The sequence below is a fragment of the Nicrophorus vespilloides genome, unplaced genomic scaffold, assembly GCF_001412225.1.
Source record: "Nicrophorus vespilloides isolate i.1.1-1 unplaced genomic scaffold, Nicve_v1.0, whole genome shotgun sequence".
Taxonomy (NCBI): Eukaryota; Metazoa; Arthropoda; class Insecta; order Coleoptera; family Silphidae; genus Nicrophorus; species Nicrophorus vespilloides.
The window spans coordinates 36,616-54,110 of NW_017096563.1; the positions used below are offsets into that span (position 1 = coordinate 36,616).

General features: G+C 43.2%; 1 protein-coding gene across 3 annotated transcripts; it reads left to right on the plus strand.

Annotated features, from left to right (window-relative positions):
* Positions 1 to 455: 455 nt before the first annotated feature.
* Positions 456 to 15,896, plus strand: LOC108557404 (histone acetyltransferase KAT6A). Of its 3 annotated transcripts, XM_017913903.1 has the most exons (7): positions 456 to 1,053; positions 5,488 to 5,545; positions 5,918 to 6,713; positions 6,797 to 7,010; positions 7,109 to 8,397; positions 9,793 to 14,261; positions 14,337 to 15,896. In XM_017913903.1, the coding sequence occupies exons 3-7, from the start codon at positions 5,924 to 5,926 to the stop codon at positions 15,510 to 15,512; spliced, it is 7,938 nt and encodes a 2,645-aa protein (XP_017769392.1). In that variant the 5' UTR covers positions 456 to 1,053; positions 5,488 to 5,545; positions 5,918 to 5,923; the 3' UTR covers positions 15,513 to 15,896. The 3 variants fall into 3 exon arrangements, with proteins under 3 accessions (XP_017769392.1, XP_017769391.1, XP_017769393.1); XM_017913902.1 differs by lacking the exon at positions 5,488 to 5,545; XM_017913904.1 differs by lacking the exon at positions 5,488 to 5,545 and having other exon boundaries at positions 459 to 1,053; positions 7,109 to 7,260.
* The last annotated feature ends 1,599 nt before the right edge of the window (positions 15,897 to 17,495 follow it).

Here is a 17,495-nt window from a genome sequence, read left to right on the forward strand (position 1 = left end):
ATGAATTCTATTACGCAACGGCGCCGGACGCGTAATGAATCGATGGCTTGCATGCTTGCACATAGAGAAAAGTAAACAAACAAGTTTCGCAAACGCGGCTGGAATGATCGGTAAAAGAGGCGAAACGGGTAAACGGAAACGCGCATAAACATGAATGCGGGTCCGAACGAAAAACGCATCTGCTGCGCAGCGTTGCCCGTTCTCGGAAATGGTGGAAAGTTTCTTTCCTCGGACCGATGGTTTCACAGAAAAAGGTCTGCTGGTCTACCTACTTTTATAGGGTTGTGCAGGTGAGGGGCGCATTTCTATTGATTAATGGTCCCCCCACAATTTTGACGGACACGATGGACGAGGTGCCGGCAACGCCGCACACATCAGTTGTCACTTTGACGCGCGACCGCATGTGGAAGCGGTGGGGGAAACGTTAGTTGACAGATCGGCGCGTGCGCACTGCAGATTCTGGCCATTTTGTGTCACCGAACGTTCGCAGACTGTCTATATCTATATATATATATAGGTATACGTTCGCCCAAATATATGTGTGTGTGTATATATAGGTATATATGTTAGACACGAAACGTGCAAGAAGGAAAGATATAAAGCAGAGAGTGAGAAAGAGTGCGAGCGAGCAGTGAGCGATGTATATAACCTTTTGTTGTGATGTGTGATAAAGGATCGAGTGGCGAAGGAAAAACAAGTGAGAAGAACTCGGGGAAAGCGCGCGGAAAACGATCGCGGCTGTGTTTCTGCTCTGGGCCGTTTTTTCCGCGGATCGACGGTGCGTTGTTGTTGTGAACGAGCGCGCGTTTTGGGTTGGTGTGTGCACAAGACGAGTGTTGTTTTGAAGATCGAAAAGGAAATGGAATAAAATGATGATGTTTGTGCGTGCAACGGGTGGAAGAAGAGGTGCCGCCGGATCCGGATCGACGGTCGGTTGCAGCAGGCCCTGAACGAAGAAAACGTAAGCGAAGGAGGCCAAGGAAGGACATTTCTTTGTTTCCGAGTAGGAAATAGCGAAGAAAGGAAGGAAGGACAGATCATCGTAACCAGCAAGTGAGTGCGAAACGGCCGCCGTTTGTGTAATTTCGTGTTGTTGTTGTCGTAAATGTCGTTACGTTATACCACGAAATCCTCGCCCAAGATGGCTACCGTCGGCGGGCCGTCGCCGTTCTCTCTCCGGCCTCGCCGTAGAGAGGAACCGCTTCGCGCGCGGCGCCATCCGCTAGCATTTCCACAACGAAAATATATTACATTTCATATCGCCACGGGAAAACGGTTGCTGCACCACGACAAACGGATGTAACGAAAAAAAAATACGTACACGGGTAAAAAATTGCCGTCGAATCCGCGCCAACATTCGTTCATTCCATTCACATATATTTTTTTTTTACTTTACTTTCATTACATTTCTCGCCTCACAACCATATATTACAATCGCCATACACAGAGAGAGAGAAAAAAAAATAGAATAAAAATAATCTCAGCAAAATCCATGCAATTGTTGATATAAACAAATGCACTCTGATCAATCGAATGGAATTAATAATTGTTTCAAATAATTTGAACATGATCGATAGCCAAATAATATTAAAAGAAACCTTGCCCGAACAACAGTTAAATTGTTATAAAACATAATTTGTATACATTACATTATCCAATCAAATTATAATTAACTTTTCAATTGTTGCAAACAAATTGAGAAAATGCTACAAAACAATTCAAAGTGTGCTGTGAAGACAAGATCATTGACACCTGTTCACAGCAATGTTTGTTTCTTTTCTTACAGATACACTCAATTCGTAGAGCTTGCAAGTCTTACAAGTTAATCATTGCATAATACAATTATTGAATGCTGTTCACGGTTCACTGAAAGAATGGCAATCGACATCTGTTTTTTTGTTGTTGTTGTATGCATTTAAATCTCTCTCATTCAATTATTAACTATAGATGTAAAATCATATTCAAATTGAAATACAAATTGCACAATTATTTAACAACAAAATCAATCATAACACAATAATTGTTTTGTTAATAAGCGTAGTATAAGTATTTCATTCATAATATTATTACTGAATGCATTAATTTTAAGCAACTCAATTTTTAAGTTCATTCATCTTAGCTTCAATTATTGGAGATTCTTATAATCGCAAAATTTAAAATAAAATATTACTTAGTATACACAAAATTAATTTCAACTGTTTTTCAATGAAGCAGACCGCAATTAGACAATTTCCGTTTCAAATTAGCAATTACATCAATTGATTTAATTAATACTCGATTAATTTTAATTGCATCGCAAGAAAAGTTACACAAATTTACTGAAATGTTAGGACGAAAGTATTAGAATTTGTAAGAAATACTTTGTTAAGATCAATTGCTCTTGCTCGAAATGATCAATTAAAGAGACGTTCTCGAAACAAAGAACGATCCTCGATGATTCATCTGATGGTTCGCTCCAAAAAAAAAACATAAAATAACATGAGGAAGTTTCATATTATTCGGTATTCTGTAGAACAGTTTAAGCAAATAAAAACCGGCTCTCTGTAAAAATCTTGAGATTAACTTTGTATTTACAATTAGCAACACCTTGAAATACTTATTGAATTGATTAAAAAAGAGTGTGCGTTGTAAAAGGCATTGTAATTATAGCTTAGAAACGAATATTTATTCATTGAAATTGCATTGTTTTGTTAGGAGAGAAAAATAAAATGAATTGTTGCGATCGAGATCAGCTCATATTTCTCGGAATGCTTTTTATAAAATGCATCTAATGTGCACGCAATTACATACATTAGCAGCATTCATTTGTGAGCAGAGTATGCAAATGCGGCGTGAAAGTGTTTAGCGCAATATATGTAGGTTGCAACGCAAATAACAAATTAAAAGAAGAAAAAAAAGCAGCAATTCGATTAACTGGAAATCCGTAATAAGAGGATTATGAGACACGTCGATCGTCCTCGTGGAAAATCCACCCACCGCGAAGACCCAAAGGATCGTTTCACTGGAACGATCGTCATGCATTATGCAGACTATGAAATGACCCGTTTATCAATTGACCAGAGGGCTGGAACTAAAACATTCACGAGGTCGATATCAACGATGGTGTTTGTTTGCTCGCTTGTTTTATTATATCTTGTTTTATTTTTCTCTCTCTCTCCCCTCGCGTTTAAAACATCAATATTTGAGCGGGTCATGCGACGTGCATTTCGAACGCGGATTTACAATGCTTTTGTTGTTGTTGTTGAACGAATAATAAATTTCAACATTTGTGCAAAGATTGTTCATGATTTGTTAGTATTGTATCGTTGATTGAATCCGCTTTCGGTGCAAGTGCAACGACTTTCCGCAAACGCCTTGATCGTAATTGACCAGTTTCCTTGTAGAGCGAAGGATATCAGAGTCGAATGATTGATTGATTGAGGTAAAAGGAAATTAGTTTCTGGAATTGAGTTTACAACGAAGAGTTGCACAAAAATATTAATCGTCGTCGACGATAAGAAGGTATGATGTACAGGGAAAAACCCTTGCCACATCAATTCGCATGCAAACAAAAACTTACTGCATTCAGGGATTTTGATCCCATCAAGTTTACGCCTATGTCCATAACAAAATGCTAACGATGCGATCCTTCAAATAATTACTTAATTTGCATACACATTAGTTGCAATTAACAGCAATCATCGCATTAAATCTATTTATCGTTGCAATTTATAAATATTTCAATCAACACTAACTTGAACTTGTTAAAACAATTATATAACAGAAAAAAAACTTACCATAATTACACCGTTTTTTTGCTGCAACCGCTTTCAATCAACCATGATTAAATTTGTTTAAAACAAAATGCAGCGATTCCTAGCAACGAGGAGCGTTCGAATCAGTTCATCACCAACCAAAAATAAATAAAATAACTATTATTAATTTGAGTAATTAAATTATTTATGTTTTCTGAAAATGAAACGTTGTCTTTCTTCTCGTTTCGCTCTGACCTCGACATTGCTGTATGTTGTTTGAATGTTGGAGCGCTAATTTAAATAAAAAGGTGAAAATAAAAAAAATGGAAACATGGGAGTTTCTGTTTACGAGTGAGGCACGCAATTAGCATTCGTAATATGCTTATTATTCGTAAAGCATTTAAAGTTGATTCCGCGCATTAATTACTATGCAACTTTTATTTCTTCGTTTCCATTGTTTTTTTTTTTAATTTAATCTAGACAAATCACTTGTGTTTCTGTGTGCATTTCTTTCGATTCATCAAATTTGCGTACTCGAATTACTGTTTGCGTTTACCAATTGGATTTGTTACGTAAATCTTACCAGGAAGTTGAATAAACTCGATATCTATGCAACCCATCGATCGTTCGTTTTCTGACGTTTTCCTTAAATTTAAAAAAAAAACAGAAGAAATGTTGTGACAGTGAAAGTTCAGAATTGATGAATTCCGCGGCAAACGAGGGGGCGCCATCCGTTAGGTATTTAAAAGAATAATCTTGCATCGTTATATCTGTGACACTTCATTCATATGTGCATGTTGTCTGGTCATAACGCTTTTGTTTGTTTGTTCTGCACATTGTTACCATGCTCCGACGACTTTGTTTATAAACATGTTGCCATAGCCACAACAACTCGGTCGTAACAAACACTTGCGCTCGCATCGCATGCAGACTTGCACACCCACCCTCGCCCAGACAGCCGCCAGACCGCCTCTTACTGTCGTCCACACTTTAAACGCGATTCATCTGACATGTAGGTTACACACACGTCTGCTCTTCGTCTCATGCTTTTGTTTATTAATTTGTTGCCATCGTTACAAACAATATCGTAGCATCGAAATCGCTAGACAATATCCATATTTATGCGCGTAATGTAAGTCGAAAGAACTAAAATTACTTCATTACATTATGTTTTCCTCTTCTTCTCTGCTTATCCGTTCAGCTGATTCTTGAACTTGTTAGATTGCAACACGCAGAAAACACCTGTTGCACGGGACGCAATAGAATTCAAAACGAAACAGCTACACACAACACTTCTAAAGTGCAGTCACTGTTGGAACACTTGTTACCATAGCAATCATAATTGGATGAAGCACAGACGCATGTACATTTTCAGCTGTGTCTATTTGTTAATCAAATTAATTTTAAAATTGTAAATCTTAAAATAAGAAGAAACTATTATCATCGTTTAATTGTTCGCATCATTCAATGATATGCATGCATGCACTTGCATCATCGTTCGTGTTTTCGTTTCATCCATGCCAACGTTTTACATCTGCCATGCTTAAGTTTATTGCTATAGCTACCGTACATCGGTTACATGCTGCTGCTGATCTAGTTTTCTTTGTGTCTTTTTGATTGGATTGGTGAGGACATTTTCAAATGTTTTATTAAAGATGTAATGGTATTACAATGTAAGTAAGTGATTTGCTTAAACATTGAAATCAAAATTGGTTAGTTTCGTGTGTTTAATGATGACACTGTCTTGTTTTAGTTGAGCTTCTCGACTTTGCAAGACTTTTCGAATTTGATTTTGGCAAAAGCAATGACAGGTGAATAGAAAATGACATTCGATTGATGTTTTTCGTTTCGTTGCTATGATTTCTCTTGTTTTGTTTTTTTTTCTTCTTTCCATTATGATTTTGTTTGTTTGTTTGTTGATATATTTGTCAAAAGTTGACATTTGCTGTATGGGTCTGAGACGGGGTTTAAGTTGTTTGGAGGATGATGTTGGAGATCAGAGGTGGTTTGTGTCAGCAGAAAGATGTGTGGTTGTGCTGCTTGGGTCAGGTATGGATGGTATTGATTTCAATCAATTAAATTCTTTATAATTTCTTTACATTATTGTTATTATTCGATGTGTAGATTTTTGCTTTATATTGTATTTGTATTAATGATAGTTGTTTTCGTTTGTTGTTTCTTAGTTCAAAATGTGCGAGGAAGAGGACGTGGCACAGGACGTGTGGTCGAGATGGATATTAGAAGCGATCCGAAAGATTCGGTCGCAGAAGCAGAGACCCAGCGTGGAGAGGATTTGCCATGCAATTAGGCAGCATCACAATTACCATGAGGACGTCGTCTCCGAGCACCTGGAGCAGGCCGTCAAGCAGGGCGATGTCCTCAAGGTTTTCAACAAGGGACAGAGTTCGTACAAGGATCCCGGCGGTCTGCAGAATCGCACGCTGCACGTGACGCTCGGAGTCGACCTCAGCAAGGTTGTCACGAAGGCGGTGCGCGAGCTGGGTGAACGCGACGGTTCTACGTTGAAGACGATCGAGAAGTACGTGCGGCAGTCGCACTCGGTGGTCGAGAGCGGCGAAGACTTGAAGAACTCGCTGCGGATGGCCGTGAAGCGAGCGTTGAACAGGAAGTTTATCGTGCAGGATGGCAAGAACTTTAAATACAATTATAGCCAGGTCAGTCCCAGTTCGCGCAAGAAGACAGGAGGAGATCTGACGCCGTATGTAGGACGTGGTGAGCGCGAGCAGAAGCCGCCCACTCGCATCGTCCCAGCCACGCCCATCGCATTGCCCATATGCGGGGAATGCCTGGGCACGGAGCAGAAGAACCAGCAAGGAGTCTCCGAGAAGTTGAGCTCGTGCTCCGAGTGCGGTTCCTATGTGCACTTGTCCTGCGTCAGCACCGGCCCCGAACTTGCGATTCTCCTCGCGAAAGGTGCCAAATGGTTCTGCGAGGACTGTCGAACCTGCGAGGCTTGCGGTAAGTCGTCCACCTTGAGATGCACCATGCGATGCAATTATATTCAATTCGATGATCGTTCTTTTCCTCATGTGTCTTTGCAGGTAATCAAAATGTCTCTACGTGTTTGTTATGTTGCTGCAATTGCGATCGCAATTATCACATGGTGTGCTTGGACCCTCCGGTGGAGAAAAAGCCGAAGTGTCCGTGGCGGTGCCGGCATTGCTTGGGTCACCATCAGAACAAGAAACCGGAGCAGCAGGGAAGCGCGGTGAAAAAGAAATTGGACAGGGTTCGGGAAAAGATCAAGGAGAAGAAGTAAGATCGAGCGTGACGAGTGACTTGTAGTCTACTACGCGTTTAGTTGTTATTTGTTTTATTAACATTTTCTCTATGTTTACTTTCTTTCGTCGTAGGTTAATGAGTGTCACGTCGACGCCATCGTCTGCCGTGTGCGTTGGTGCGACAACGCCGACGTCGGGGGCGGCGCGCAAACGGATACCAACTTCGAGCAACCAGGATTTGGAGCTCAGCGAGAGCGATGACGATACCAGCAGCGAAAATGAGGGTACGCCTACAAAAAAACCAAATCATCCAAAACCACTACCTACCATCACCACCAATACCCAAAACAACCAAAAGAAATTGCCAAACACCAATACCACAACCATCACCACCACCACCACCACCACAAATGACCACCAGATCCCGCGCCTTGACACCTCGGACCGTATGTCCAAAGAGAAGCGAAAGTTCTTCCGCTCGTCCGCGTTCAATCCGGACAAAAAGAGACAGCCCCCCGCTAGCAACCGATCGGGAAGTGGCGGCGGCGGCAGCAGTAGCAGCACCAGCAACAACAGCGTGCACATTAACAACAACAATAATAACAACAACAACAGCAGTAGTAGCAGCGGCGGAAGTGTTAGCAAAGGCAAGAAGGCGGACGATGCGAAAAAGTTGGATCTATCGTCGAGCTCCTCTTCATCGTCTTCGTCCTCCTCCGGCGAGAGTAGCACTTCCGAGTGCAGCTCAAGTAGCTCCAGTTCAGACTCCGACTCGGAGGTGGAGGAAAAGCCGAAGACGTTCGGCTCGGTGGGTGGCATTCAAGCTAACACCGACTCGATCTGGGGTTTCGCCGCAGCAGCGGCCAAGGCGAACTCGACGAGCGATAAACTTTTGACCTTCGCCAACTTGAATGAAGAGACCAGCGAGGAAGAGACAGGCAGAAAGGTTGGAAACGGTGGATGCGCCCAACTGCGTAACCTGCAGGACGGCCTTTCACACCTTTTCGCTATGCCCAACGTCTACAAACCGAGGAAAGCCGTCTCAGCCCCGAACTACAATCCCGGACGAAGGAAAAAGGACGAGTCCATCCCAAATCCCGTCCCCATCCCTACGCCTGCAACCGCTCCTTCGAATACAAATCCTCCACCCAAATCGAAAGCTCCAATCCCCGATCCTCCCATCCAAACTAGCAACAGCAAAAAGTCGAGTAGCGATGACACTAAGCTGGGTAACAGTAAGATGACGCCGTCGCGGCTCGTTAAGACGGCCGTCGATTCGAAGCGGCACGAGGGGAGGAGTTTGTTGTTAAAGGGTAGTTGTTCGGGCGTGGTCGAGGAACGAGCGACGAAAAAGCGCACAAACGATGGCCAGACACGTGCGCTTCCGGTCGTGCCAGCCCCGATTGCCACCAATCAGACGGGTAAGAATTCAATACCACGGAATCAAAACAAAAAAATAAAAAACGAAACCAAAAAAAACTGTAATTAAAAAAATTAAGCATACCACCGACAAAAAAAAAACAATCATGGAGTCCCAATCAAAATACACATTTATTATTATCCCCACGTTGCGTCCTCGGACATTCCACGGAGAGACGATAAAGTTTTCATCGTTTTGGCAAAGTGAACTTTATGGGTTTATCCGAGAAGTCCGCGTCCTATCCCTGCATGCAGATCCATCCTGGTGTGGTAGAAGATAACAAACAAACAGAGATAAAATCGCACAAACCGTCGACAGATCAAAATTATTGACTACTTTTGAAATGAATCGATCTTTTTTGACCTGTCGACGCAAACGTAAATAACTATTGTTTATTTATTTTGTTTATTATTTTTGTTTACTTTTTTGAGGAACCTTGCTTGCACCTTTTTAATTACACTCTTATTTAACTTACCTTGTCTGATTGGCTGGCAATAAGGATAATCCGCTTTTTATTTATTTATTATTATTACTACTACTACTACTACAAATTTATTTGATACGTATATGTATGAACACTATATTATTATTATTATTACTACATATATATCACATTGGAATTTACAGTACAGGGCGAGGCACGACGTCCTCTAACTTTTAAACTATAATATTTTAGGGATTTGGTTGTGGATGCTGTTGTTGTTAATGCTGTTACTGTTCTTGGATAAGGTGTTATTCGAAGCCTAGTCTGCACTAGATACATTTCCTCTAAATTAGGAATTTGCAAGTGCAAATTACGACTTCGAAACAGTTCCATTGCCGACTAGACTTTATGTTTGCAAACCTTATAAAATCTAAAACTTTAGTTATATGGTATACACTAAAACACTTATTCTAACACCTATTAATATATATATTTTTTTGTGTTTATTGAGTTAGGAATGTTATGGAATAATAGTGTAAACACTGTTTTTGATTTATTAGCAACATAAGTGATTTTTCCCTATAAGACTAGACGGGTCATCATTATAATTTCATTTCGTTTACTTATGTCGTTAATATCGAAACGATATTGCAGTAAAATTCATTCTGTATGTAGGAGTTTGATTTTAACTTAAAATATTGTAAGGGAACACATTAATCGTATGATAGTTTAAAAGTTAGAGGTCGATAAAGGTGTTTTGCTATGCCCTGTACCACATACATAATAGAGAGAAAGATTTAAATGTTTAAAGGGATTTTCGAATCGAAGATTGATGAGCGGTTTTTTTGTGCTTTCGAGATTCGAAAATTTCGCAGTGTTTAATTTTTCTTTTCCTGTTTTGCTGATGATGTTTTCCGTTGTGGACCGGTTAACTAATGCTAGGGCCGTTTTGGCCTCCACTCGTTGTTGCAGGTGTGTACAGACAGCAACTGCCGCCCGGTGTCAACCACAAAGATGTGGACATGTTCAAGGAGACGAGGGAAGTGGCGAACGCGACGACCACGACGAATGCTGCTGTTCCGACGACTGCGGCGACTCTACCGATACCGCCCGTCTCCACGACCCTCTCGGACCTCTGCAAATCGGAGAACAGTGAGTCCAACGGACCGCTCACCAGTCCCTCGCTGCAGATGGCAACGCAGGAGAGAAATCCGGCCGCCATCGAGTTCGGCAAATACGAGATAGAGACCTGGTACTCGAGTCCGTTCCCGCAGGAATACGCACGTCTGCCCAAGCTATTCCTATGCGAGTTCTGCCTCAAATACACCAAGAGCAAGGCAGTGCTGGAGCGACACCAGGATAAGTGCACCTGGAAGCATCCACCGGCAACGGAGATCTACCGATGCGGAGAGATTTCGGTGTTCGAAGTGGACGGGAACGTTAACAAAATCTACTGCCAGAATTTGTGCCTTCTCGCCAAACTGTTCTTGGACCACAAGACTCTCTACTACGATGTGGAACCCTTCCTGTTTTACGTGCTCACCAAGAACGATAAGAAGGGCAGTCATTTGGTTGGTTATTTCAGTAAGGAAAAGCACTGCCAGCAAAAGTACAATGTGTCTTGCATCATGACGATGCCCCAATACCAACGGCAGGGATTCGGACGATTCCTAATAGACTTTTCGTATCTGCTGTCCCGGGAGGAAGGTCAACCGGGAACACCGGAGAAACCGTTATCAGACTTGGGTCGGGTTTCTTATTACGCTTATTGGAAGTCGGTGATTATAGAACATCTTCACAATAACCGGAGCATCAAGAATCTCAAATTGACGGACATCAGTAAGGAGACTGGCATGTATTGCCACGACATTGCCACCATCTTGCAAATACTCAATTTCATCAAGTACAAAACGGTGACGGAAGGAAACGAAGTTGTCTACAAGCCTGTGCTGTGCGTGGACTGGAAGAAAGTGGACGGGTACATCGAGAGGGTGTCCAAATCGAAGACCCCTCGCATCAAGATCGATCCAGAGTGTTTGCGGTGGACGCCATTGCTTACGGCAACGGTGAATCCTTTCAGAGAAGACAAATCCGATACCGATAATAAGGACAACAGCATTAACGAAACAGCCGACATTATAGTGCCACAACCCGAGAAGATCATCCTTGAAACGCACACCGGGGTGAAGATGCGGCGAGGCAAAAAGAGGCGCAACAACAGCAACACCTATCGCACCCCGAAAGCCGCGAAGATCGTGGTTGAAGAATCTCCGCAGGATCCGATACCTGCCGTCGTCGAGGTCACCTCCTCGGGACGAAAGCGCACCAGGCCTAGCAAGTTCAAGGAAACCACCTTTGGCGATAACAAGAAAGATGTTAAACGCAAGAGGAACGAGAGCTTAACCGAACCGGAAATTGATACGAAGAAACTGAAGGTGGAGGTGGTGGCGAAGGACGAAGAGGAGGAGGAAGAGGAGGTTAAGGAGGAAGAAATTAAGGCCGAGGAAGTTAAGGTGGAAGAGATTATAACACCGCCGCCGGTCTCCAAGTCTCGCGCTAAGGTGGTGCAACAAGGTCAGCGCTGGTCCCAGCGTAGAGCCAAGAAGTTGGAGTACAAAGTAATGACGCCCGAGGTGGATGAGACCGTGGAAGAGCCAGTGGTCACTCCTGATCCTCCAATAGTCACGCCACCCATTGCCACGACAACAGCGACGACGACGACAACGACTACACCTCAGATCAGAAAGAGGCAAAACAGGCGAAGAACCGGCTGGTCGAATAACAGACGAAAGCCGAAGACCACGCAGCTCACGTTACCAGAGATGCTGGCTAAAGCAAACGCGGCGAACGAAAAGAAATTGCAGGAGGAAGTCAAGTCGAAGCTCGATAAGCGCCGTACCAAGAGGCCCTCGTGCGAGGAGGATTCTTCTGCGGAAGCCGACGACGAAATGGAGGATGAGGTGGTCGTGCAGAAACCTCCTACGCCCAAGTACAAGAAACCCGAAAAGGAGAACAACAATCTGCCCAAGAAGATTCCCAACGAGTTCACCAGCAGCTCCGAATCCGAGACCGAGATTGACGGACAAAAGATCAAGATCATCTCACAGGAGGAGATCATGGAAATCACAAAGAAATGCGGCATTCTCAGTCCAACGCCAAGCGACGAAGATTCGCGCGTCAAATTGGAGTGCAAAGAGGAAGAGTCCAAAGTTGATATCTTGGCAGTCGAAGCAACAGATGCAGCCTCCGCACCGATTCCTCCAGCTTCGCCCATGGTAAAAGAAGAGTCAAGTCCTCCCAAAGAGATGGAACCGCCCAAAGAAGAAACCAAAAGTCCAGCTGTTAACGTAGCGGAGCAGTCGAAAATTGTCGAAGACAAACCGCTTGACGTCGCTCCCGAAGACAACAAAAAATCCGAAGAGAAGGAAGTTATCGAAGAAAAGGTTCAGGAAAAACCACAAAATTCACCTAAACATGAAGAGCCATCTTCTAAACCTGATAAGAGTAAACCGGTCGAAGAGGAGGTGCTGATTCAGCCGGAAGTCGAGAAAACTCAAACGGAACCGAATCTAACTGCGAAATACCAAGCAGAACTAGCGAAATATCAGGAGGAGGCAGATAAGAAGGCGCAGCAACCCAAAGAGGAGGAAAATCCGAAACCAGAAGTAATCGCGTCCAAAGAAACCAAAGCCGCCTCTCCTGAGCCAACCGTTCCTGCAGCACCAGCCCCACTTCCCTCTCCGCCGAAGCCACAGGCAGAAACTAAAGTGGAAGCGGAAGTTCCCAAGCCTGCGGAGGAGGCAAAGGAGGTGGAGATAAAAAAGGATGCGGAAGTTCCAGTTAAGGTGGAACCACCAAAGCAAGAAGTAATTAAACCAGTTATAGAAGAACCACCTCCACCCAAACCTCAAGTGGTAGAAGCACCTGCGCCTATCGTGAAGCATCAGTGCATGCAGGAGATGCCACCAAAGATGAATTCCGATCTGATGAGATTTCAGCACGAAAAATACCAGCAGGATTACAATAAGTATCAGCAGGAGATGGCGATCTATCACCAAGAGGCAAAGAAATACCAGCAAGATGTGGCGTTCATTGCGCACCAACAGGAGATCGCTCGCATTCAGCAGCAAGAGCATCTTGCATCTTCGTTTGCAGCGAAACAGTACGAGGTGATAAAACCGCAGCAACACGTGGTGGACGAGGCATCGATGAAACAGAAACCGATGGAAAATGCCGTCAAACATGAATTAACGGCGAGAACAGTGCAAGAGACTAAGGTTAAAAAGGCCGAGGATTTGCCGCAACAGAGGGAACCTAACGAGAAGTTGCAGAAGGATGAGACGAATAAAGGTCACGCGGAGGAAAAGAAGAAGGTTAAATCGGGGGAGCAGCAAACGAAGGAGTTGAAAAAGTACCATCATAAAGAGAGTCATTGCGTGTCGCAGGATAAAAGGTATCTAAAACCGGAGGACAACAAGAAGGTTGTGACGCAGCAGCAGCAGCAGCAACAACAACAGCAGCAACCACCGCCTCCACCACCTCATCATGAAACCGATAAAATGCCTCCGGAGTATACGATGGCGACGCCAAACTATCAGCAGAGCTATCAGTGGCACTGGGATAGGCTTGCATTGGATCGCAACTTCTACCATCAGTATCCATTGTCGATGTATTCATCGATTCCGCCAGAAGTATTGCCCAAGAATCCGCAACTTGAAAGTGGCAGAGAGAAGACTCCAAAAGCTCAGCATCATCGGCCGGCGGTGAAATTGAAGGAAAAGCCGTCGCCGAAGAAGGACGAGAAGCACAAGAACAGCAAGGAGGGAGGTGATAAAGGATGCGAAAAACCGGAGAAGAAAATGGTCAAGGAGACTGTAGAGAATGAGGTGGACGGAAGTAATCAGATGGCGGCTGGTGGTGGTAAAGACATTCCATCGATGGGTGTTTACACCCCAGATTCGACGACCAACTCTGTGCACAGCCTGCATTACGGACAGTGCGATCTGGACGCCGTCAGTCAGCTAGGATTGGAGTCGCCTGCGTCCATCAGCAGCGATATGGCGTCGCAGAATTCGGTGGAACCGGTGAGGCCTCCGTCAGCAGTGGCCGCTGCAGCAGCCTCCGGCACTCCTAGCTACGATTGCACGGTTCAGCACAACATGCAGGCAACTCTTCACGCCCAGCAGCAACAGCAGCAGCAGCAGCAGCAGCAACAACAGCAGCAACAACAACAGCAACAGCAGCAACAACAACAGCAGCAACAACAGCAGCAGCATAATCAAACAGCGGCGCCGGCTTCGAGTCCAAACATTGCGATGAGCAACAAAAGGTCTATGCAACAGCAGCGGAATAGAAGCGCCACACCTTCTAGTAAACAGCACGCGAACATGAGGAGCACACCGCCCACACCTCAGCAGCAGCAGCAGCAGCATGTTCAACAGGTATATTTAAAACCTATTTATAGCTATTTGGAGAAGTGGAGATTAATATTGTTTTCAATTTGATTTGTCGTTCAGGTGCAACAGAGGCAAAGAGCGACGCCCCCGGTGCAACCTCCCAGTCAGCAGCACATGCAGCCGAGCCCAACGCAGGCCACAATCCATCAGAGCCAGCTGAACCCCATGCAACAGCATAACCATCCGTCGCAGCAACTGCAGGCGCACATCCAGCACCAGGTGGCAATGCACCATTCGCACCACCACCAGCTAGGTTCGGCGCCTCCCATGCACCAGCATCCGCACCCCCACCACCACCATCCCAATTATATACCAGTGCCTCAGATGGCGGTGAGCTCGCAGGCATTTCCCTCTCAGGCGGCCAGCAGCTACGTGAGCGTACCGGGCATGACCACCGTCATCCAGCATCGTATGCCTGCGACACATCAACCGCTCAATCAGAAATCGTGCGCGGTCACCGCCGGCGGAAACTTCTACTTCCAGGCGAATCCGAACGGACACGCACCCGCGACCACGCCGACGACGGCCGCCGGTCCGCCCACCGTCGCAGCCAACCAGAATCAGGCGAACAGTAGCTGCAGCCTGGCCAAGCTGCAGCAGCTGACCAACGGATTAGAGATGATCCCGCCGACGGCGTGCAGCACCATGACTCCACCCCCGCCTACAGCAATGACGTTGACGCCGCCGCCCACTCATCACACGACCATGACTCCGCCCCCGAATCATCATATTCTGCAGAACCAGCGCAACCTACCGACGCCGCCGTCCGCCATTCCCAATCTGCAGTCGCAGGTGCTTGGCTACAAGTACTACCAGCCGAACATGAACGTGAATCAGTTGAGTGGTACCGTGACGCCGCCGATGCCTCAGAACGCTCTTCGTTCGGCCGCCGCCGCTGCAGCCGCCGCTCGAAACACGAACGTCGCCGTCCAGCATATGCAGACCACCTCGAGCAGGGCAAGCCCGAACGTCACTCTCAATCCAATCATGGCGCAGTACAACCACCTGAACGGGTATCGGATGGCCACGCAGCAGACGCCTGCGGTGACTGGATACATCACCAATACGGCAGGATTCATCAACAACACACAGATCCCGATGCAGATGGGAGTGATGAACATGAGCCAAACCCAATATCAGGATCCTGCGGCCATCCAGAGAGGTGCTCCTCAGTACACCTACGGCTACATCAATGGCAGCCTCATGCAACCACTCAACGGCACGATGCGGAGGTAAACAGTGGTGCTCTCTCTCGGCGATGACCACAACAACAACAACGACGACGAAGGATGGATGGATTATTTTATACAGAGACAAAAATAACAATACAAAAACAAAACATTCTAGGCTGTGTCCGCTTGTATATATATTATATGTATTGAAAGAGGAAGACTATATAATGATTAAGGGACGACGAGGGAGGATAACGTTCCTTTCTCTTTTTCCATTTCGATAAACTTTATTTTACTCTGTTTCTTTTTTTTTTGTTTTAGCAAGTTGAGAATTGATTTTACTTGGTTTATTGTTTAGAAGTAATTTCATTTCGATTAATTTATTTTGTAAGATATAATGTGAATATTGTATATTTCTACACAGGGACAGGTTTATAGATATTATATATATATACATACATAAATACATACATATATACACACACAATAAAAAAAAACAAACAAAAGTATATTTAAGTAATATGAAGATGATAATAGAGGGCGGTTGGGGTGAAACACGATTGTGACGCAATGTGTAAAAGTGGTGAAATATATATAAATATATATATTTGAGGATCAGGATGAAGAAAAATGAAACGAAATAAGAAAATTTAATTTATTTTTAATGCAACGTTGAATATTGTGTACATACATTTGTTGGAACGAAATTTTTGGAAGTGGATTTCATTTGTTTTTTTTTTATTTTTTTTCTTTGTACATAGTTAACTTGAAATGAAGAGTTGATTTATATAAGAGGTGGAAACAAAAGAAAAAAATGTAATTATCGCATAATCAAAAGAGTTGTTTGTTTATTTATTATACATATATATATATATCTATGCTCTTAAATTACACATGTAATTTTATTATTCTATATCTTTTTTTTTCTTCTTTATTCTTTTTGTTTGTTTGTTTACTGTTGATGGTTTCTTCTGAAAATTATCGAGATATTAACATTTTATAAACAATATTATATAATAATATTTTCGACGAACGCTGAATATATTAGTTATTATTATTACAATTATTATTAATATCATTACTAAATATATATATATATGTTTGTTATAATTTTAGATTTGCATCCTAACACACACACACACACACAGACAAACAGATACACGCATAAACAACCACTGTGATTAGAATTGTTAGCTTATTGATGACTAAAATGTACACTTTTTAAACATATATGTAGAGAGCGAATAAGAGAAGAAGGCGACGACGCTGGATGTACGTACCACGGACTAACCAACCACCAACACACCACATCCGACGAAGAAGAAAGTTTTAGTTTACGTCTTTCTTTACATTTTTTTCATTTGTTTCTTTGTTTTCTTAATCTCTTTATTTTCTTGAAACACCCCTTTATCCTCGAGCTTTTTTTTTGTATTATATTATTATTATTATTATTAAGAAATGTTTAGATTTAAATCGTATACAAATATATATTTAATTTTCATGTTATGTTTTCGTGCCTTTTAAAAAGGCATATATATATCGATGCAAGAGAATTTTAAATTAAATACGATGACTTTTTCTTTTTTTTTCGTTGTTTTCTACTAATTTGCAATTTATCTTTAAATACGCACGCACGCACGCAGACACACAACAAAATCATAATTTATTTATAAAAATTAAATTTCGATTCCCAAATGAAAATTCTGATAAATAATGTCTGTAATGTCGTCCGAGGTCGCCACCATCGCTTGTTTCTTAGTGTAAGTAAATATCTAGTGCAGTGGTTTCCAAACTTGATGTTACTACGCCTCCCTCAAAAGTATATAATCATTTGGCGCCTCCCCATAAAAGGAACGCGCATTACAGCAATATGGATAAGAGCACAGGAATTTATCTATACTTGCAAGATTCCCCAAACATTCAGCTTTCATATGCATCTTTTGGATTCATTCTATCTGTTATAGTTTTTGAGAAAATCCATGAAATGTAAAAACACTGCAGCCGTTTGGCTGTAATTCATGTTCAAAATTGAAAAATGCTCGAAAAA